Source organism: Coregonus clupeaformis, chromosome 3 (assembly GCF_020615455.1).
Source record: "Coregonus clupeaformis isolate EN_2021a chromosome 3, ASM2061545v1, whole genome shotgun sequence".
Classification (NCBI taxonomy): domain Eukaryota; kingdom Metazoa; phylum Chordata; class Actinopteri; order Salmoniformes; family Salmonidae; genus Coregonus; species Coregonus clupeaformis.
In genome coordinates this window covers 38,443,375-38,467,188 of record NC_059194.1, presented here as the reverse complement: position 1 = coordinate 38,467,188, position 23,814 = coordinate 38,443,375, and the positions used below count along the sequence as shown (strand labels likewise).

The window sequence follows — 23,814 nt, the reverse complement described above, 5'->3', positions numbered from 1 at the left end:
TACCTATGATGAAATTTACAGGCCTCTCTCATCTTTTTAAGTGGGAGAACTTGCACAATTGGTGGCTGACTAAATACTTTTTTTCCCCACTGTATGTGGAGTAGTGGCCTGAGGGCACACACTTAATGTGTTGTAATGTTTTTAAAATTGTATGACTGCCTTAATTTTGCTGGACCCCAGGAAGAGTAGCTGCTGCCTTGGCAGCCATAATAAATACAAATACAAAGGGGTAGGTGATGCTATGGTGCCTGTAACCTGCCAACATCTGTAGGCTTACAGTTCTTTCACATCAGTACATTGCATAGAAAGAGGAAGCCCATGTTGACTCTGATTTCAGTATTCGTTTCTCAACCCATGGCACATTGGATATCCTAATGTTATATAAGCAGCCTCCAACAATTCAGTCAAAAAAAAGTGAAACCTTGCATCGAACCAGGGACATTTAGATCTTCAGTTTAACGGTCTCCCAACTGAGCTATTTCGGCAGTCCTATCCTAGATGCGGGATAGCTTAATTTAAAATAATCTGTATGGTTCTGTAAACTCTGACAATGTTGTATGCATCTACAAAGTCATACAGTCATAATATCAAATCTGGGCAGCATGCTACCTATACATCTTTATGGATTGGCTCACATCAGAGGCCAAGTGATGGAAAATCTGATAGAAATGAAAGATCTGGTGTGCCTGAATGATAGCCGAGGGACCAGGATTGAGGTAGCCACAGGGAAATAGTCTGCCTTGGACCTCACTCTAGTATCTAGTGCGATGGCAGGAATCTGTGAGTGGGAGATATAGGAGGAGTCGACAGTAGGGAGTGATCATTACCCCATAGTATGCACAGTAGGCCGGAGGTGGGTGTTTGGAAGGGCAAAGTGGGATCAGCTTCAGAAGCTGAGTGAGCAGGTAATGGCTCGGGTGGATATGAGAGGGGATGTGGATAGTATGAATAACTGGGTGAGAACAGCATTAGTGGGGGCAGCGACTGAGGCTATACCTAAGAATTCAGGGAGGAGGAGGAAGAAAGCAGTCCCATGGTGGACAGAGGTGTGTGGGGCAATGGTGAGGAGTAGGAACAGGGCATTTAGAGTACTGAAAAGGACACAAAACTTCCAACATCTGATTCAGTATAAGCAGGCCCAGGCCCTGGTGAGGAGAACTATCCGTCAGGCGAAGAGGTCATGTTGGCATCGGTTCTGTGACACCATTGGAAGGGCGACACCTGTGGGAGAAGTGTGGGGGATGATTAAGAGGATGAGTGGGGTCAGAAGGGAGTGGGATTATCCAGTGTTGACGAGTGGGGAGGATGCAGAGATGATGGCCAAAGCATTTGTCCAAGTGCATAGCTCGGCAAATTTGTCAGAGGAGGGGCATCCTGGAGTGCTAGATAGGAGGAAGGATGTAAATGAGGCGTTGAATTCACCATTTACCATGGCAGAGGTGAAAAGAGCAATAGGTAAGGCTGGGTTAACTACACCTGGGAAAGATGAGGTGTGGTATGTTATGTTGGCCCATCTTAATGATGAGGCACTGGATAAGGTATTGGTGTTGTACAACAGAATGTGGGAGGAGGGGAAAGTACCAGGCAGTTGGAAGGAGGCAGTAGTGGTACCAATCCGGAAGCCTGGGAAGGATCCAACGAGGCAAACAAGCTATCGGCCAATAGCTTTAACATCACATGTATGTAAGATTATCGAACGTATGATTACGGAGAGGCTAACTTACTTCCTGGAGAGCAGAGGGCTAGTATCGCCATATCAGAGTGGGTTCAGGAAGGGTAGGGGAACTATGCACCCAGTGCTCTGCTTAGAAGCAGAGGTCAGGAAGGCTCAGGTGAACAAGGAGACTGTTGTAGCTGTCTTTTTTGATGTGGAGAAGGCGTATGATATTATGTGGAAGGAGGGGTTGTTAATCAAACTTGATATTATGGGGTAGGAGGAAGAACGTAAAACTGGATAAAGGATTTCCTGTTTGGAAGGTCTATCCAGGTGAGGGTGGGGAGTCTCTATCAGGCAGATACCTGGTGGATAACGGTACACCACAGGGGGGCGTGATTAGTCCTCTGTTGTTCTCAATCATGATCAATTATGTTTACTCTCAGGTACAGCCGGATATTGGGAGGTCGTTATTTGCAGATGATGGGGCCTTATGGAAGAGGGGAAGAAATGTGCCATATATAGTCAGGAAGGTACAGGAAGCAATTGATGAGGTAGAGCGGTGGGCATTAATGTGGGGATTCAGGTTCTCTGTATAGAAAACTCAGACAGTGTTCTTTACCAGGAGGAAAGTGGGGGATGAGGAATGCTTGAGGTTATATGGGAGAAACTTGGAGAGGGTGGGGGCCTTCAGGTTCCTTGGGGTATACTTTGACACTAGACTGACCTGGGCAGAACACATTGAGAGAGTGGTGGGAAAGTGTAAGAAGGTGCTAAATGTGATGCACTGTCTGACGGGGAAGTAGTGGGGGGCTGGGCATTCCTCATTGAAGACCATGTATGTTGCATTGATCCGATCTGTAGTAGACTATGGCAGTATAGCGTATGATTCGGCAGCCCGGACCTCATTGGAAAGGCTAGATGTCATACAGGGGCAAGGACTCAGAATATGTAGTGGGGCGTTTCGGACGTCCCCAGTGGCTGCATTACAGGTGGAGATGGGGGATATGCCATTGCAGATTAGGAGACAGCAGCTGGCAATGAATTATTGTTCAACCTACAGGGACATGGGGTGTCTTATCCTGCGAAATACATTTTACAGGCATGCTGGGAACATGAGCAAAGACAGAACACAAGCATTGGGTGGGTGGCTAATACCCAGGCGAAGGAGATGGGACTGTATGGAAGGGAGTTTAGTCCAACGGTAGCTATTCCTGTAAATCCACCATGGCTACTCCTGCCTCCAGTAGTTGATCTAGAAGTGTTGGAGAGACTACAGAAAGATAGGGAGAGTGTTGATCCACCTGATTTGTTTAAGAGACGTCTGGATACTGTGTATCAGGATTTTGTGGCCAGTTACACAGATGGTTCAAAAGATCCAATGACAGGACGTACTGGGTCAGCATTTGTAGGGCAGGAATGTGGGGTGGAAGTCAGGAAACGTATTACAGATCATCTGGCTGCATATACGGCGGAGCTGATGGCCATACTGTTGTTCTTGCAGTAGGTGGAGGAAGTTAAGCCAGACAGAGTTGTTATTTACTCTGATTCATGTGCAGTGTTAATGAGTCTCCAGTCCTTTAGCTCACGTAGCAGACAAGACCTGCTTTATGAGGTGCTACAAACCCATGGCAGGATTAGACAGATGGGTATACAGATAAGATTTACTTGGGTCCCAGCCCATGTGGGGGTGGAGGGGAACGAGGCAGTTGATGTACTGGCTAAACAAGCACTTATTAGTGGGGATGTTGATGTTGTAGTTTCAATGAGCAAATCAAAGGGTGAAAAGCCTGATATGGACAGTGATGGTGCAGAGATGGCAGGAGCAGTGGAATAGAGATACAGTGCCTTGCGAAAGTATTCACCCCCCTTGGCAGTTTTCCTATTTTGTTGCCTTACAACCTGGAATTAAAATTGATTTTGGGGGGGGGGTTGTATCATTTGATTTATACAACATGCCTACCACTTTGAAGATGCAAAATATTTTTTCTTGTGAAACAAACAAGAAATAAGACAAAAATACAGAAAACTTGAGCGTGCATAACTATTCACCCCCCCAAAGTCAATACTTTGTAGAGCCACCTTTTGCAGCAAGTACAGCTGCAAGTATATTGGGGTATGTCTCTATAAGCTTGGCACTTCTAGCCACTGGGATTTGTGCCCATTCTTCAAGGCAAAACTGATCCAGCTACTTCAAGTTGGATGGGTTCTGCTGGTGTACAGCAATCTTTAAGTCATACCACAGATTCTCAATTGGATTGAGGTCTTGCTTTGACTAGGCCATTCCAAGACATTTAAATATTTCCCCTTAAACCCCTTGAGTGTTGCTTTAGCAGTATGCTTAGGGTCATTGTCCTGCTGGAAGGTGAATCTCCGTCCCAGTCTCAAATCTCTGGAAGACTGAAACAGGTTTCCTTCAAAAATGTCCCTGTATTTAGCGCCATCCATCGTTCCTTAAATTCTAACCAGTTTCCCAGTCCCTGCCGATTAAAAACTTCCCCACAGCATGATGCTGCCACCACCATGCTTCACGGTGGGGATGGTGTTCTCGGAGTGATGAGAGGTGTTGGGTTTGCCCCAGACATTTTCCTTGATGGCCAAAAAGCTAAATTTTTGTCTCATCTCACCAGAGTACCTTCTTCCATATGTTTGAGGAGTCTCCCACATGGCTTTTGGCCAACACCAAATGTATTTGCTTATTTTTTTCTTTAAGCAATGGCTTTTTCTGGCCACTCTTCCATAAAGCCCAGCCCTGTGGAGTGTACAGCTTTAAGTGATCCTATGGACAGATACTCCAATCTCCGCTGTGGAGCTTTGCAGCTCCTTCAGGGTTATCTTTGGTCTCTTTGTTGCCTCTCTGATTAATGCCCTCCTTGCCTGGTCTGTGAGTTTTGGTGGGCGGCCCTCTCTTGGCAGGTTTGTTGTGGTGCCATATTCTTTCCATTTTTTAATAATGGATTTAATGGTGCTCCGTGGGATGTTCAAAGTTTATGATATTTTTTTATAACCCAACCCTGATCTGTACTTCTCCACAACTTAGTGGTGTTGCAGACTCTGGGGCCTTTCAGAACAGGTGTATATACAGTGGGGGAAAAAAGTATTTAGTCAGCCACCAATTGTGCAAGTTCTCCCACTTAAAAAGATGAGAGAGGCCTGTAATTTTTATCATAGGTACACGTCAACTATGACAGACAAAATGAGGAGAAAAAATCCAGAAAATCACATTTTAGGATTTTTTATGAATTTATTTGCAAATGATGGTGGAAAATAAGTATTTGGTTAATAACAAAAGTTTCTCAATACTTTGTTATATACCCTTTGTTGGCAATGACACAGGTCAAACGTTTTCTGTAAGTCTTCACAAGGTTTTCACACACTGTTGCTGGTATTTTGGCCCATTCCTCCATGCAGATCTCCTCTAGAGCTGTGATGTTTTGGGGCTGTCGCTGGGCAACACGGACTTTCAACTCCCTCCAAAGATTTTCTATGGGGTTGAGATCTGGAGACTGGCTAGGCCACTCCAGGACCTTGAAATGCTTCTTACGAAGCCACTCCTTCATTGCCCGGGCGGTGTGTTTGGGATCATTGTCATGCTGAAAGACCCAGCCACGTTTCATCTTCAATGCCCTTGCTGATGGAAGGAGGTTTTCACTCAAAATCTCACGATACATGGCCCCATTCATTCTTTCCTTTACACGGATCAGTCGTCCTGGTCCCTTTGCAGAAAAACAGCCCCAAAGCATGATGTTTCCACCCCCCATGCTTCACAGTAGGTATGGTGTTCTTTGGATGCAACTCAGTATTCTTTGTCCTCCAAACACGACGAGTTGAGTTTTTACCAAAAAGTTCTATTTTGGTTTCATCTGACCATATGACATTCTCCCAATCCTCTTCTGGATCATCCAAATGCACTCTAGCAAACTTCAGACGGGCCTGGACATGTACTGGCTTAAGCAGGGGGACACGTCTGGCACTGCATGATTTGAGTCCCTGGCGGCGTAGTGTGTTACTGATGGTAGGCTTTGTTACTTTGGTCCCAGCTCTCTGCAGGTCATTCACTAGGTCCCCCCGTGTGGTTCTGGGATTTTTGCTCACCGTTCTTGTGATCATTTTGACCCCACGGGGTGAGATCTTGCGCGGAGCCCCAGATCTAGGGAGATTTTCAGTGGTCTTGTATGTCTTCCATTTCCTAATAATTGCTCCCACAGTTGATTTCTTCAAACCAAGCTGCTTACCTATTGCAGATTCAGTCTTCCCAGCCTGGTGCAGGTCTACAATTTTGTTTCTGGTGCCCTTTGACAGCTCTTTGGTCTTGGCCATAGTGGAGTTTGGAGTGTGACTGTTTGAGGTTGTGGACAGGTGTCTTTTATACTGATAACAAGTTCGAACAGGTGCCATTAATACAGGTAACGAGTGGAGGACAGAGGAGCCTCTTAAAGAAGAAGTTACAGGTCTGTGAGAGCCAGAAATCTTGCTTGTTTGTAGGTGACCAAATACTTATTTTCCACCATAATTAGCAAATAAATTCATAAAAAATCCTACAATGTGATTTTCTGGAATTTGTTTTCTCAATTTGTCTGTCATAGTTGACGTGTACCTATGATGAAAAGTACAGGCCTCTCTCATCTTTTTAAGTGGGAGAACTTGCACAATTGGTGGCTGACTAAATACGTTTTCCCCCCACTGTATACTGAGCTCATGTGACTTTATTTAACTAATTATGTGACTTCTGAAGGTAATTGGTTGTAATGCAACAAAATAGAAAAAACGCCAAGGGGGATGAATACTTTTGCAAGGCACTGTACTAAAGGCAGGCATTTATTTTAAGTACAGAGGAAAGTCGGGGAGGGGAGGACGGCAGGAAGGGACAGAAGAAAGGAGGCCATTTTTTACAAGATTAAGGGTGGGACACAGCCAGTTGAATAAGACCTTAAATGTGATAGGAAAGCATCCAACAGGAAAGAGTGATTATTGCCAGGAAACAGAGACGGTGGAGCATGTATTGCTACAGTGTGGGCAGTATCAGAGGGAAAGAGAGAATATGAGATCTACTGTGAGGGAGAAGGGGATACAGGAAATTAGTTTAAAGAGTATATTGAGTAGAACGTCATTAGATATAGTCTCAAATATTTTGTTATCTTTTTTAAGAGCAACGGGGCTGGCAGGTAGGATTTAGTTTCTCCCTGTCTCTGGCCCACACTCCAGTATAATAGGTGGCAGTAATGCCCCATAACGTTGGATGCCAACCGCCGATAAACCCCACTGAAGAAGAAGAAGAAGAAGCAGAAGAAGACGAAGAAGACGAAGAAGAAGAAGGCTTACGTCAGAGAGCATCCCACCCATTTATGCCAGGACGTAATTTCCCCAGCCAACGCAGGGGATTCTGGGAGGAAAGGTTAATGATCTCCGGGAACATGATAATGGAAGCGGACTCTAAACACCGAACTATTGTAGGTGGAAACACAAAATCCGTAACATACAAGCAGATTTCTGTGAGAGGTAAATGTTATCACGCCTGCGCCACAATTATTTCGTGTAACATCAAAAGCGCTCTCTGTATGCGAATGTAGCTACTAGTGTGGCTAGCCAGCCATAGCTGGCCATTGTTTTTGTTTAGTAAACGAAGTGAAAGCAATATAAAAATAGTGTTTTCCCCAGCCGAGGAAGGGCCCAGCAGTGGGGCAGACTGTTTGAGTAATGAAGTTTGGTTTCTCTCGGGAAGATGGATGAAAAGTCCACCAACCAACACCGGCTCTATATTGCCCTGGTGATGGTGTTGCTCTTTGGTGTCATTGTGCTTCAGTACGTTTGTCCTAGCTCCGATTGCCAGCTGTTGCACCTAGGATCATTGTCCTCCAAGTCGGGCGGCAATGCCATTGGGTCCCGGGAAGAGATAAACGACATTGGCCTCAGTGGAAAGGACCCGTACGTCGCTGAGGACGGTGCCCTAGCCCGGTTCGTTCCCCGCTTCAATTTCACAACTTCCGACCTCAGTCGCCTCGTAGACTTCAATATCAAGGGAGACGATGTTATTGTTTTTCTTCACATCCAGAAGACAGGGGGCACAACCTTTGGTCGACATTTAGTGCGTAATATTCAACTCGAGAGGCCTTGTGAGTGTCATGCTGGCCAAAAGAAATGTACCTGTTACCGGCCAGGTAAAAGGGAAACGTGGCTTTTCTCCCGGTTCTCCACCGGATGGAGCTGCGGTCTTCACGCGGACTGGACGGAGCTGATCAACTGTGTGCCGTCCCTCATGAACATGCGTGAGCCACCCAAGAAGCCTACAGTTCCCAGGTGAGTGTCACTCAAGTCGCTCTGGATAAGAGCGTCTGCTAAATGACTTAAATGTAAATGTAAGAGAATGGCGAGGAATGGATTTGAAATGAATTGTAGACGAATATTTCAATTTGTTCAGCATCTTCTCCCTAAATTGAATTCACAGCCCGTATTTTATTATGTATGATCATTCAGAGGATTGACAAATGCATCCATGCTTCTGTAGGGTTGAAAGGGGGGGGGGGGGTTACATCTGCAGGCACCAGAACAGACTATGGCAGGCGCACAGTACTACATAGAGCCATGACTACATGGAACTCTATTCCACATCAAGTAACTCATGCAAGCAGTCAAATTAGATTTAAAAAACAGATAAAAAAATACACCTTATGGAACAGCATGGACTGTGAAGCAACACAAACAATGGCACAGAACCATGCATACATACACACTTAACACACGTACACATGGATTTTGTGTTGTAGTTATGTGGTAGTAGAGTAAGTGCCTGAGGGCACACACTTAATGTGTTGTGAGATCTGTTGTGAATGTATTGTAATGTTTTTTAAATTGTATAACTGCCTTCATTTTGGGGATCCATAATACATACAAATACCTCTATTGTGACATTTCATCCCAGTCCTCTGGAGTGCAGGAGTGAGCCTCAACTTTCTCTTTTACAACTGATGTGTGTGGCTAAATGCGTCTGACGTGATTTCGTTTTCTTCGTTTGAGTGGTAATTGTGATTTGCCTGGTGGTGTTAGTGTTTGTGTAGCTGCTCTTATGTCTCTCTGGGTCAGTGTAAAATGTGTTGTGAGCCTAGTTGTTGGGGAAATGTGTGTTTTTGGGAGGTGTAAGAATTAAATATTGTTGGCACTCTGCATGAACTCACACTTTGAGGGCATGATTGGGTGGGTGTGTTGGGTGATCTGCAGAGAGACTGGGGTAGACCAGTGAGAGGGTTGGGAACTTGGAAGACGGGAGCATACAGAGGCTGTGTCCCAAATTACCCCCTATTATTCCTCTATATAGTGCACTGGTTTTGATCAGAGGCCCTGGTCAGAAGTAGTGAAGTGAGTGAGTGAGCAGTGAGGCCATTTAGTTGGTTATTATTAGAGTTAGGCGACATTACAGAGGTGCTGAATCCAAAACCCCAAATATAAAGACAAATTAACTGACCTAGGTCTCTTCTCTCTCAGCCGGAACTACTACTACATCACCATCCTGCGTGACCCGGTGTGGCGCTACCTGAGCGAGTGGCGGCATGTGCAGCGCGGTGCCACCTGGAAGGCCTCCCTGCACGTGTGTGACGGGCGCGCCCCCACTCTGGCCGAGCTGCCCAGCTGCTACCCCGGGGATGACTGGTCGGGCTGCTCCCTGAAGGATTTCATGGACTGCCCCTACAACCTGGCCAACAACCGGCAGGTCCGCATGCTGGCAGATCTCAGCCTAGTGGGCTGCTACAATGTCTCGGCCATGAGCGAGGAAGAGCGCTGGGCCGTGTTATTAGAGAGCGCCAAGCGGAACCTGCGGGGTATGGCCTTCTTCGGCCTGACAGAGTACCAGAGGAAAACCCAGTACCTGTTTGAGAAGACCTTCCGCCTGGCGTTCATCGCCCCCTTCACCCAGATCAACGGCACGCGGGCGGGCAGTGTAGAGGTCGCCCCTGAGACGCAACACCGGATCCGCCAGCTGAACCAATGGGATGTGGAGCTATACGAATACGCCCGTGACCTGTTCCTCCAGCGCTTCCAGGTGGCCCGTCAGCAGGAGAGGAGGCAGGCCAGAGAGAAGAGGCAGCAGGAGAGGAGGAGGCTCAGAGGGAGGCTGGGGTCAACTAGGCTGGGGATGGGGTGGCCGGTGGCGGTGTGGCCCAGCGACAAGCCCCAGTGGACAGAGACCCAGGCTGGGGAGGCGATCACCACCCACCTACGACCACCCCCACCACCCTCCCCAGAGATGAAGCAGCAGGAGGGGGAAGATGGAGAGGCGGTGGAGGCTGAAGTGCGGCTGCCAGAGTGGTGGGATCTGGAGGAGAACAGCACCATGGAGGACTACATGGATAATGTGGAACAGTGGCGGTAGTAGTGAGAGGACCAAGCCGAAGAGGGAGGGAAGGGTTGACTGACTGAGCCACATGAATTTGCCAGGCTTGCCTTGTCTGCACAATATCTCCTTTCTCCCGAAGTGTGCACATATTCACGTCCCTTCATGGATTTGAAAGGAAATGACTGGTATAATACAAATGTGGTTTTGCCCATGCCTACACCAATCCAAAGCTATTAAATATTTTGGGAATAGTGAACAAATGCACACTTCAGGAACAAAGAGATATGGGACACATCCATTATCAAAACTCAACGCTAACCACGCACAGCTCCCTTTAGCCTGCATTCCAACCTTTAGTCCAGGGATTCCCAAACTTTTTGGCCCATGACTCCATTTTGATATGTGAAAATTCTTGCGACCCCAGCCATGTGAAGTTTACATTTTTAATTGGTGCTATGGAAGTCAATTGCAAATTAGTCTGACATAATTGATCTTATCTCACCACCACTAATGAGATGGGTGAGCTTGATGCATGTCGCGTCGGAGCTTCTCAAAGTCAGGGGGCATGGTCGACAGTGCGCATCTCATCTCCTGTCACATCCAACCTGGATCGATATTTGTTTTTAATGCAGACTCGGAGGGAGATGGCACATTATTCCCTCTGAGTCAGGAACCAAAACTCCTCCATAGTGACCCGTGAAGGCGTTGTCTGCAGCATTCGGTCACATGACAGCTCGATCAGCTGTTCCATTTCACTTACCGGCATGTCAACTGAGCCAGGATCACAGTCAAACGGATTTCGCTGATTTGGTCACTCATCTATATAATTTTTTTATATTTCCCCTGCATGTTAAGTTCCCCAAATATGTCTGTTACATTTTTCTTTTCATTATACAGAAAGTCAACAAAGTCTGTTTTTTTACATCCATTGCGAATGACAACAGTTCCTCTCTCAATTCAAAAAATCGTTCCAACACTCCCCCTCGATAACCACCAAGCCTCGGTGTGAAATAGAACATTGTCATGCTCTGATCCCATATCTCCACATAGTTTTGCGAACAGGCTTACGCAATGTAGTTTACAATCGAAGTTACCTGCTGCATATCTCTGAGTTCTCTGCACAGCTCTTTTGCCACCAGTTGCTCTCGGTGTATCCATTGTTGCTCAGTGGGTGTGTCATACAATGCGTCCATATGGCAGAGGGAGACATTCATAACTAGAGTGCAAAGGCCTGCCCGCCGTCCTGTGATAGATGGAGCCCCAACTGTGCAAAAGCCCATTCAATTCCATGGAATCAGTTTTTCGTCAATATTGCCACGCAGCACACAGAACATCCCCTGTGCCGTTTCATGCTCGGGAATCGTGAGACCGAACAACATGTCCTCGTGAATAGCATCCCCCGACATGTAGCGAACAAAAGTCTATGCATCTCGGCTTTCACAGCTAACATCCAATTGGAGAGCATTGATGTGAGTTTCTGTGCCTCTGCCTCCCCACAAATTGTTTTCACCATATCAATTGCGGTTGGTAAAGTCTCTGCAATAGTGTGTGATTTCATAGCATAGCGGGCTTAGCCATTCACCGTGGGAATAATTCAAGTGCAACGGTCAAGTGTGGCCTTTTCCCATGATCTAAGGGCGCTCTCTGGTTTAATTTTAGCTTCTCGATTTGAATAATTATCATTTCGATTTTTAAGGTTAACCACATTACAATGATTTTGCGAGACAGACGATATTTTAATATTTTATTTTACAGGATTTTGGAAATTCTCCCGTGACCCCATTTTCATATCAGGTGACCCCTATGGGGTCGCGACCCCTAGTTTGGGAACCGCTGCTTTAATCCATGGCCAGTTTTCAGTTTCGCAATACCTACTAATGTTTCTTGAATGTAATTTGTTTTCGTGTACTTCACTACATTTCTGAGAGAGAATCCAGGGCTTGTCCCAATTGGTACCCTATTCCCTAATATAGTGCATCACCACCAATCCCATTCCCCTCACAATCACCCAAGCCTTCTGAGGTTCTGGTGCAGAACTCTTGGTTACTAGTACATATCAGGCTAAAAAAATGTTTCCCTTAGAATGATTTTGATATTGAGGTACAGTTCATTCAGACCCCTTGACTTTTTCCACTTTTAGTTACGTTACAGCCTTATTCTAAAATGGATTCAATCGTTTTCTCCTCTCATCAATCTACACACAATACCCCATAATGACAAAGCAAAAACAGGTAAGGTATTTAACAAATTATATATACATTTTAAAACATAAAAAAAAAAATGTCCGCTTTGTCATTATGGGGTATTGTGTGTAGCTTGAGGATTTTTATTTATTTAATCTATTTTAGAATAAGGCTGTAACGTAAAAAAAATGTTAAAAAAGTCAAGGGGTCTGAATACTGTCTGAATGCACTGTATAATACTTTTTTTTTTACCGATTTTGTTTGAAAGAGAATAAGCTATGTTTTTGTTTTCACTGATATTTTTGTATTCATATTATGCTACTAAATTATTTTGTCATGACTTGTGTAGGTAAAGCTGTTGAATAATTTGTCTGAGGACCTGCAGCTCACAAATGACTGAGAAAGACTTGATGTGATGGTGCAGAAAGAAACACATTTCTCACTAAATTAGATTTGTATAATTACCTCAATCAGTAGCACACTTGTCGATGTTATATTCACTTCTTCTTGTGCTATCCTTGTCTCTTCATTTGTATATAAAACAAAAATTATTCACTGGTGTCATGTCTTCTTACTAATATGCTATAGTTTGTTGGTATGTCCACATCCTTACTACACATGTGTAACCGACACACTTGCCTCTGGTTGGTACAAATTTGAAGTTGCCAGCCAGGTCACGATTGGACCATCATAATCCAGTGTTGTCTCATCGTTGCCTTCTCTGTTTGCTCCAGCAGGAGGTGCCAAATCCGTGTGACCACAACTGTCTCCACTGAAAATGTAATCTCTATAGTTTTAAAAAAATGAATCTTGTCTAGTCTAAATGATAATCCCTGTCTGTGTAAATTATACTTTGGATTTATTACTTGATGATTGTGCATAGAAATAAATTGATGGAAATCTGAATGTTGCACATGCTACAATAACACCACAGTGCACCATGAATAGGTACCATGGATGCGTTCAGTAGATCTCAACGTTTTGGAACGTTCTTATAGAAATATGCTATGTAGAACAAACATGCCTCTGACGTAGAATAAGGAATCACGTAATCTCTATTCATGTCATTTCTATCTGCAACATTTGGCTACTGAACGTGGCCCAGGCATACAAGAAGGGTTATACTTAGTTGTGTCTGGCACATTTTTACAGTTGAGTCATTAATAATATTCTGCATCTGATATAGAATACAGGCTGTTATGACAGTGGCTACCTTGTCATTCCAATTAAGACATGAGTCTATAGGCCTACCTGTGGTTGTGGCCATGCCATAAGGCAGGGGTTTTCAAGCTGCTCTTGCCCAGGGACTCCCATCATACAGTAGTCAAAAGTTTGGACACACCTACTCATTCCAGGGTTTTTCTTTATTTTTACTATTTTCTACATTGTAGAATAATAGTGAAGACATCAAAACTATGAAATAACACATATGGCATCATGTGGTAACCAAAAAAGTGTTAAACAAATCTAAATAGATTTTACACTTTAGATTCTTCAAAGTAGCCACCCTTTGACTTGATGACAGCTTTGCATACTCTTGGCATGCTCTCAACCAGCTTCATGAGGAATGCTTTTCCAACAGTCTTGAAGGAGTTCCCACATATGCTGAGCACTTGTTGGCTGCTTTTCCGTCACTCTGCGGTCCAACTCACTAGTTTGTCCCCGGTAATGCGTTGTGCAGACTGCACCACCCTCTGGAGAGCCTTGCGGTTGCGGGCGGTGCAGTTGCCGTACCAGGCGGTGATACAGCCCGACAGGATGCACTCAATTGTTCATCTGTAAAATTGTGTGAGGGTTTTAGGTGCCAAACCACATTTCCTTAGCCTCCTGAGGTTGAAGAGGCTTGGTTGCGCCTTCTTCACCACACTGTCTGTGTGGGTGGTCCATTTCAGTTTGTCAGTGATGTGTACGCCAAGGAATTTGAAGCTTTCCACCTTCTCCACTGCGGTCCCGTCGATGTGGATAGGGCGGTGCACTGTCTGCTGTTTCCTGAAGTCCACGATCATCTCCTTTGTTTTGTTGACGTTCTGTGAGAAGTTATTTTCCTGGCACCACACTCCCAGAGCCCTCACCTCCTCCCTGTAGGCTGTCTCGTCATTTTTGGTAATCAAGCCTACTACTGTTGTGTCGTCTGCAAACTTGATGATTGCGTTGGAGGCGTGCTTGGCCACGTAGTCATGGGTGAACAGGGAGTACAGGAGTGGGCTGAGCACGCATCTTTGTGGGGCCCCAGTGTTGAGGATCAGCGAAGTGGAGGTGTTGTTTACTACCTTCACCACCTGGGGACGGCCCGTCAGGAAGTCCAGGACCCAGTTGCACAGGGCAGGGTTCAGACCCAGGGCTTCGAGCTTAATGATGAGCTTGGAGGGTACAATGGTGTTGAATGCTGAGCTATAGTCAATGAACAGCATTCTTACATAGGTATTCCTCTTGTCCAGATGGGATAGGGCAGTGTGCAGAGTGATGGCGATTTCATCGTCTGTGGATCTATTGGGGCGGTAAGCAAATTGAAGTGGGTCTAGGGTGGCAGGTAAGGTAGAGGTGATATGATCGACTAGTCTCTCAAAGCACTTCATGATGGTGAGTGCCACGTCGGTGTCACTGTGTTATCCTCAAAGCGGGCAAAGAAGGTGTTTAGCTTGTCCAGAAGCAAGACGTCGGTCTCGGCGGCATGGCTGGTTTTCCTTTTGTAGTCTGTGATTGTCTATAGACCCTGCCACATACGTCTCGTGTCTGAGCCGTTGAATTGCGACTCCACTTATACTGACGTTTTGCTTGTTTGATTGCCTTGCGGAGTGAATAACTACACTGTTTGTATTCTGCCATATTCCTAGTTACATTGCCATGGTTTCTACTATTTAGCGAGAGGCAGGTCCTATTTCTATAGAAGAAGCCCATTTTTATTCTCAGCTTTTTAACCAACTCATCAATATGCTTTTTAAAAGACAGCTTTTCATCTATCCAAATGCCCAAATATTTTTAAGCATGGACACGATCAATATGGACACCATCCAAAGTACATATGCTTAAATCATCAGACTTATTTTTATGCGCTCTAGAGAACAACATATACTTAGTTTTACCTGCATTCAGTACTAATTTCAGGTCAATAAAGTTTTTCTGTAATACAATGAAGGCAGACTGAAGTTCAGATAGAGCCTGGTCAACCGTGGGGGCAATAGCATACACAACAGTGTCATCGGCATACAAGTGCAGGTTACAATTTTTTACAGACAAGTCGATATTGTTAATCTAAAAAGTACAGGACCCAGAATCGACCCCTGAGGGGACACCTTTCGTAATATCCAAGAAACCTGATTTAACACCATCAGTTAAGTAATTTTGTCAAAGCATTTTTCAACCAGTTACATGCAGCTTTGTCTAGGCCAATTGTGGAAAGCCTCTGAATTAGCAGTGAGTGATCAACTGTATCGAAAGCCTTTGACAGGTAAATGAAGTGGGCAGCACAATGTTACCTTTTATCCATACAGTTACCACATGATTTATAACTAGGGATGCAGCAGAGATAGTGCTATAACCTGGTCTAAAACCAGACTGATGTACATTTAGAATACATTTCAAATGTAGTTTGCCATCTGCTCAAACATTATAACAAAATCAATGGGCATGTGCCCATTTTATTTGATTGTTTCTCAAAGATGGTATTATTTTAAAAATATAGTTCAATATCTTCTCTGCATGCTTTCTGTCTGGTTTTGGTTGTTTAAGTTGACACTGAAACTTTTTTTTTCCATCCTGAAAATGACCACTTAGACGGCCTGCCTATGGCCCCACCTAGGAATTTTCTATACAGACAAAAGCTCAAATGACTTGATTAGCTCAAATGATTGTAGTTCGAGGTTTTGGCAATTAAGCCATTTATCTACTTCCCCAGAGTCGGATGAACAGGAACAGCTAGCATGCTAACTGTTCCTTTAGACTTCCAGTCATTGGGCTAACTCTAGTTAGCGTTTGGCTCTAACTCCCTTCATACTGGACACAGATACATAAAAATGGTATCCACAATGGTATTTACATTTTAGTCATTTAGCAGATGCTCTTATCCAGAGCGACTAACAGTTAGTGAGTGCATACCTTTTTTATTTATTAATTTTTTCATACTGTTGTTGCTAGAGATATTCATAAAATAATTATTTTTCACATAAACAAATCCTAAAATATATATTCAGAGGTGAGCCGTGCATTTACCGCCCCCACCGCAGATAACGGAGTCAAATGGGATTCCCCTAAAATGGCGAGGTAATGCACGGCAATGCGTAGCCACCACCCAAGAGACGCACACAAACAACAGTTTTCTCTTGAACTCCTCCCTTATGCTTTTGCCCTCCTCGATTTTTACCTCGCCTTCCTCTTGTCTAGCTTGTCTCTGATTTTTATTTAGCCAGCTACCAAGTTGCGACAGTTCACTTCACGCCGCTTCATCACTTTTTATCCTGCATTATATTTAGCATAAATGCACGACACGCATCGTTTTTCGAACTGATTTTTCCTGCACTATTAGCCTAACCTTCGCTTTAAGTATGGCGTATTTAGAATTGGTAAAATATTTTGCGTATCATGACATTAACATTAATTTTGCATGCTGCAATAAAAAAGAACGTGTTGAAGATCAGATTAGCCTATTGATCAGTGTACCGAGCTTGCACAGGTAAGAACACTGATGCTTGACTGCTGTCGCAGTTGACTTTCACCTGGTGTCTTGCCTTACTAATTGTGCATGTATTTGCGCGTAAATAAGCTTGTAACAACCTAGTAATGCATCTATGGAAGTTAGTAAATAGGTATCAGTCAGTTGGCGAGGTTACGCATAGAATACAGAGTGATGGTATCATAACATTTCAGGTCTGACAATTCACATTAGGCCTAGTCCACATGGTGATGCATTTAGGTTACTAATGGTGTTTTCACCTGCAGTCCCCTTTACAAAGAACCAATCTCAGTCCTCTTTAAAGTGAACTCTGGGGTAAATAAAATAGCAAAAGAACTCAGTTCTCTTTGTATTCACACTGCCTTTGAATGAGGACTCAACTCTTTTGCTAGTTCACTTTACCTATTTTGGGGTCTGAGTCCTCTGCATTCACATTGCTATGTTTAGAAAGGAACCAAGATATTTTTCTAACATTCACTCAATGCACTCTGGGTTTTTACAAAGTGCAGGACAAGCCATTCCATCAGAATGTGTTATAGGACAGCTATATATACCTACTTACATTTTGGAAGCTAATAGATTGCATTTAATTAAAATGTTGTAATCAGAATATACTATTAACATGAAAATATGATTGGTAACAGAATAAATAGCAGAATAATAACTACAGATTAAATAATGCTGTATTAAAAAATTGTACACCCAATGTAGGCTACTGCCCCTTTAAGAGCTAGAATAGATTTTGTACCTTATGTTGGGATTTTCATCAAATATGTTGTCTTCTCACACTATTCAAACTCAAGTGAATAAACAGCTTATGAAGCTCTCTTAGCCTATAGATCACATATTGTAAACCAATAATCTGAACTAAAAACTAATATTTTGGAATTTCTGTGCCTCCTGGACCATCGCTAATCAATATCCAAAAACAGCAAGTTTTTTTTTTTCTGCGAACCTGCACATCATCACCTTCTCTCTTTTATGGCATCAATGTGAGGGGTTATGGCCGGGGAAACGGCAGGAGAAGACCATGTGTGAAAACACCATAACAATCGAAATCATTTTAGGAATTTCAGGGCTGACGAGCAATATTGAAACAATGCTTCTTAGGCTACCACTTCTTCTTGGCCTGTAATTCCACTCCATCTAAGTGCATGTAGGGTGAATTCTGAAAAAGTGGGACATCGTATAAACTGGGACAGCTAAATCTTGACACGGTTATTTCTTGGTCTGACAAGACAAAATCTGTACTATTGTTACTAAGCCCTAATAGAGAAAACACATGATCAAAATCACATCACTTCATTGGTGTAACATCATAGAGGGGGGCAGAGCAAGCTTCAAACAGGAAGCTTAATAGCTCACCCTGCGAAGCACACGGTAAGATCAGTAACATAGCTTTTTATGTTAAGGTTATAAAACTGTCATAAATAATGCACTGTGCCAAATTGTGATGTAAATGTGCATACTATGTACTGGTGCATCAAAATACATTAACAAAATATTATGCCAATATTATGTTTGAATTTTGTAATTCAGTAATTTTCTGTTGTCCCGCTTTACCAACCATAGCTAGGTAAAGTAGGACAGCATGGAGTAGCTAAAGTGGGACAGTGTTATAGGCTTTTCCAATGGAGGAAAGATAAACAGTTTACATTAGGGACCCCCTGTACTTAGGCAGGGCACTGGTTCTTGTAGTACTATATCATGTAATTGTTTTCTTGTAGTACTGTTATTAGTACTGTTATTTGAGTGAATTCAGATAAAGTGGAACACTTTTTGCATTTCCCTCTTATGTAACCTCTTCAGACATCTATATATTAGCATATGATACATTTCTGAAATCCTTAGATGTTTCCTAATCACACAAAACTGAATTGTCATTGGGGTACAATTAGGACTATAATATTGTTGTCCCAGTTTCTCTAACCTACTGTCCCATTCTACCAAATGCGGACTGAAAATATGATTTTGACTCAGTGTACACAAATGTGTGTTATGCCTCCTGTGAATTTGAAATCAAAAGAGGTTACAGAAGATGGAAATACAAAAAGTGTCCCACTTATTACGAATTCACCCTAGATTTTTTGAAGAACTACAGAATGTATAGGTCTATTGAATTGTAAATCAATAGACCTATTTGAACACTTTTTGGATAGAAAATGTTCCCCATTCGTGACCGACAGTTATGTAATAAGAACATTGGTGATGTGGAAGTCTGATCCTAGATTTGTACTCATGCTCCTGGCTTCACCTCAATATAAATGTGACGTGGCTGCTTATTCAAACCAAATTAACATCTCATCAAAACCTACACAGTGATTAGTCTCCCTAGGCAGACTTGTTGCTTCCCACAATGTGTCAATGCTACGGCATATGAGTCTGCAAATTAATGACGTCAATCTGGAATAGAGGAAGCGGTTGGGACCAAGAGGAAGAGGCGAAGCGAGAGGTTTCACTTTCGCCAAGATCTGTCCAAAATAAGCCCAATGCGTTTCTATGGGTTTATTTTGGATCTAAGTTTTTGTCGCCTGCCTTCCGCCTTTGGGACAACGACTCCCATTGTTAGGGCGGAAGCATGAGCATCTTGTCATTATATACAGATCTCTGGTTGGGACTCCTGGCTTTCGTACGTCATTGTCTATATCCCCTTTTTGCCGTTTGTTCCCTAGTTAAACATTCCCGCAGAAACAAAGTTGTTGCTAGCAATATGGAGATCACGGAGGCTGTGTTTAATGAAGGTATTTCACAAGTGCATCAACTACCTTTAACTAAAACCACTGCAAAGGTTTTGCCTGCAAACTTTGGTTTCGAATCGCCAACATGTTTCTAGGTAGGAGGGACGGATTTGCACAAGCACAACTCTCGCTCACTAGTGGTGTGAGGGTCAGGTGTTTGTTCACCCGCACCCGCCCACAATTGCTAATAACCCACCCGCAACCACCCGACTATATGTGATAAAGTGAAAATCTGAGGCCAACCCCAACCCGCAAATATAGAAAATGCGCTATAGGCTACAGTCAAAGACTGCAGAACAATGTTTATGTCAGGGGGTGCAGGATTTTGTTGTTGTTGCCTGATATAGATATGTTTCTGCTTATAATTTCCGACATTTTGGTTGGCTATTTGTTAGTCAACTTGTCTATAATTTGATACATGTAGCTTTTATTTTGTCATTATGTTGCCCTAGAAGACTATATAAACCCTTGCTCAACAGAATAATGTAATAGATCGATAGAATGAATACTTCAATCTAGTTGACATTGGTAAAGTCTTCTCTGTCATCTTTCACGGAGCAAAGACGTTTAGGGACTGGGGAGAAAATACAATAAAGCAACAAAAAAAAAACGGGAAATATTTTCTGTGCAAAATGTCCAAATGACATCAGTTTGACCGGTTGTAAGGAAAAAGAAAGCTGTGAAAACGACCCAACGTGTTTCTGTTAAGATTTCAGTTCGGCTTCGATGCATATTTGATGTGGTTGAAATACTATCAGCTGTTATTACCCTTTTATGAAGACAGCACCTCTTCAGATGGTATCTAACTGAGCATTGCATTCTCTCAAGATGCAGAAATAAATAAATCATATTTCTCCACTCCTGTTCCCAAGTCCAAATATTCCCTACATTTGGTGTATAATTTTACTGCAATAAATGCTTAATTCTGCAGGAGTTATTATTAAGGCTATAATAGGCTATAGCCCTATTCGCACTGGGCTAGTATTACTAGAGAACATTGGTTATGTATTTATTACCCCAGAATGTCCGTTATTCCAGAGGACGATTCGGATGGGATTCGGTTTTTCCAAACTACCCCCTGTAATTCTTTCTTTTTTTTTTCTTCTATAAATTGACTGTTATGACGGAAGCCTAGAGGTTTTTTTTCTAGGCGTGAAGATATTTCATCAAGTCCAGGCGATAACAAGCTACTCTGAACTCGAGCTTGGTTCCCAAGTTTCTAAACCATACCAAACCATCTTTGGTATAGTGTCGCCATAATATTTGAATTGAGGAAGTGTGATCATAATCATTTGGATATTTTAGCGATCCGCAGTAGAACACGTCCTAAATGCCCCCCAGCCTTCAGATGTGAGCTAAACAGCTAACTTGCACTATTAGCCTAACCTTCGCTTTAAGTATGGCGTATTTAGAATTGGTAAAATAATTTGTTTATAAAATAAAAAGTTTAGCTCAGTTGTATGCTGCTTGACGATCTATTAACAGCAAGGGTTGCATTAAATAGGCACAATATTTTTTAATGATGCATTAGGGCTATATTCATTCGCACAAAACGTATAAACAAAAGCATTCACTGTGAAAATCTGTACATGTGCAGCACTTCACTCAATTTATCGAATCAGTTATTGTTTCTTGCTCAAACCGCGAGCAACACCTGTCAAACTCTGACATTTCTCTCAAAACACAGGGATGTCAATTCACATTCGTATTAGCAGAGGATTTAGGAGTTTGACAAAAAACTGTAGGTTATTCTGGTTAGTTAATGTCCACATTTCAGTTTCCATTTAACCCATCTAACCAGTAAGCTTGACATGCCGTAGGCCTATTTGAAGTCCCGTCTTGTGACTGTCTAATTTATATAGAGCCTCTGTCACGCCCTGGCTCTGGGGACTATTAAATGTTGAGCCAGGGTGTGGATTTTCTATGTTATAGTTTTCTATGTTTTGTTCTAGATCGTTTAGATCTATGTTGGCCAGGGTGGTTCCCAATCAAAGGCAGCTGTAGCTCGTTGTCTCTGATTGGGGACCATACTTAGGCAGCCTTTTGGCATGTTAGGTTGTGGGATCTTGTTCCGTAAGGTTTTGTGTATAACCTAGGACTTCACGTATCGTTTGGTTTATTGTTTTGGTTCGTGTGTGTACTCAATAAAGAATGTACGCTTATCACGCTGCGCCTTGGTCCGCTTCATCTGTCGACGAACGTGAAAGAAGATCCCACCAAGAGAGGACCAAGCAGCGTGCCCAGGAGGAGAAGTTGGCGATGTCCCAGGTGGGCGAATGGTGGTCTTGGGAGGACATATTCGCGGGCAGAGGGCCATGGGCAAAAGTAAATGCCCAGGCAGGAGAGGAGAAACGGCCCAACCGTGCCGACGACGGACACGCGAGAGGCAACCCCAAGTAATTTTTTGGGGGGGGCACACGGCGTGGACGACGGGGCTGCTGGAGGCAGCTACAGGACGAATCGGCGGACTAGGAGAGGAGGCCACCAGGTTTGGGGGGCTGGAAGGGTGGTTGGCGGAGCCTAGAGGTAGAGCAGAGCCAACTCCCCGTACTCAGGCTAGGCAGCGTGAGACTGGGCAGGTTCCGTGTTATGCAGAGCCACGTACTGTGCCTCGAGTGTTCCGGCACAGTCCTGTACGTCCTGTGCTAGCACCACGCACGTGTCGTGCTAAGGTGGACATGCAGCCAGGACGGGGTGTGCCGGCTCAACGCTCGTGGCCTCCAGTACCCCTCCTCGGTCCCGGATATCCTGCGCCAGTGCCACGTGCTGTAGTGCCAGTACGAGTGCACAGCCCTGTACGTCCTGTGCTGATGCCTCACACAGATTGTGTGGAAATAGGCATTCAGCCAGGACGGGTTGTGTCAGCTCTCCGCTCCAGACCTCCAGTCCGTCTCCACAGTCCGGTCCGGCCTGTTCCTGGTCCTCGCACCAAACCAGTGGTGCGCGTCGCCAGCCCGGTCCGGCCCGTTCCTGCTCCCCGCACCAAGCCAGTGGTGCGCGTCGCCAGCCCGGTCCGGCCTGTTCCTGTCCCTCGGACCAAGCCTGTGGTGCGCGTCGCCAGCCCGGTCCGGCCTGTTCCTGCTCCCCGAACCAAGCCAGTGGTGCGCGTCGCCAGCCCGGTCTGGCCTGTTCCTGCTCCCCGCACCAAGCCAGTGGTGCGCGTCGCCAGCCCGGTCCGGCCTGTTCCTGTCCCTCGCACCAAGCTTGTGGTGCGCGTCGCCAGCCCGGTCCGGCCTGTTCCTGTCCCTCGCACCAAGCCTGTGGTGCTCGTCGCCAGCCCGGTCCGGCCTGTTCCTGCTCCCCGCACCAAGCCAGTGGTGCGCGTCGCCAGCCCGGTCCGGCCTGTTCCTGCTCCCCGCACCAAACCAGTGGTGCGCCCGCCAGCCCGGTCCGGCCTGTTCCTGCTCCCCGCACCAAGCCAGTGGTGCGCGTCGCCAGCCCGGTCCGGCCTGTTCCTGCTCCCCGCACTAAGCCAGTGGTGCGCGTCGTCAGCCCGGTCCGGCCCGTTCCTGTTCCCCGCACCAAGCCAGTGGTGTGCGTCGTCAGCCCGGTCCGGCCCATTCCTGCTCCCCGCACCAAGTCAGTGGTGCGCGTCGTCAGTCCGGCACGGTCCGTGCCTGTTCCACCGGTGCCTGGTCCGGCACCGGTCAGCTGCTCCACTCCGGAGCCAGAGCAATCCGCTCCACCGGTGTTCAGTCCAGCTCCGGCCAGCGGGACCAGACCAGGGGCGCAACGGGGGGGTAGAGAGAGAGTGGTTCCCACCCGGCCCCTACCCTGTTGTGTTGGTGTGGCGCGGTCGCAGTCCGCGCCTTTGGGGGGGGGTTCTGTCACGCCCTGGCTCTGGGGACTATTAAATGTTGAGCCAGGGTGTGGATTTTCTATGTTATAGTTTTCTATGTTTTGTTCTAGATCGTTTAGATCTATGTTGGCCAGGGTGGTTCCCAATCAGAGGCAGCTGTAGCTCGTTGTCTCTGATTGGGGACCATACTTAGGCAGCCTTTTGGCATGTTAGGTTGTGGGATCTTGTTCCGTAAGGTTTTGTGTATAACCTAGGACTTCACGTATCGTTTGGTTTATTGTTTTGGTTCGTGTGTGTACTCAATAAAGAATGTACGCTTATCACGCTGCGCCTTGGTCCGCTTCATCTGTCGACGAACGTGACAGCCTCACAATCGTCACACATAACATCCTCTTTTACCACTTCACCAAATATTTTCCAAACATTACTTTTCTGGCCCTCC

At 44.9% G+C, this 23,814-nt stretch overlaps 1 protein-coding gene across 1 annotated transcript; it reads left to right on the top strand.

Moving 5' to 3' along the window:
- The first annotated feature begins 7,012 nt into the window (after nt 1-7,012).
- Nucleotides 7,013-10,961, top strand: LOC121545080 (heparan-sulfate 6-O-sulfotransferase 2-like). The gene is made up of 2 exons (XM_041855459.1): nt 7,013-7,951; nt 9,134-10,961. Exons 1-2 carry the CDS (start codon nt 7,377-7,379, stop codon nt 10,017-10,019), a joined length of 1,461 nt encoding a protein of 486 aa, XP_041711393.1. The 5' UTR covers nt 7,013-7,376; the 3' UTR covers nt 10,020-10,961.
- The last annotated feature ends 12,853 nt before the right edge of the window (nt 10,962-23,814 follow it).

Bases quoted from the DNA above. Each gene is read 5' to 3' on its own strand.
- LOC121545080 (XM_041855459.1), top strand. From the start codon at position 7,377: ATGGATGAAAAGTCCACCAACCAACACCGGCTCTATATTGCCCTGGTG. The intron at 7,952-9,133 runs GTGAGTGTCACT...CTTCTCTCTCAG, and splicing joins AAGAAGCCTACAGTTCCCAG to CCGGAACTACTACTACATCA.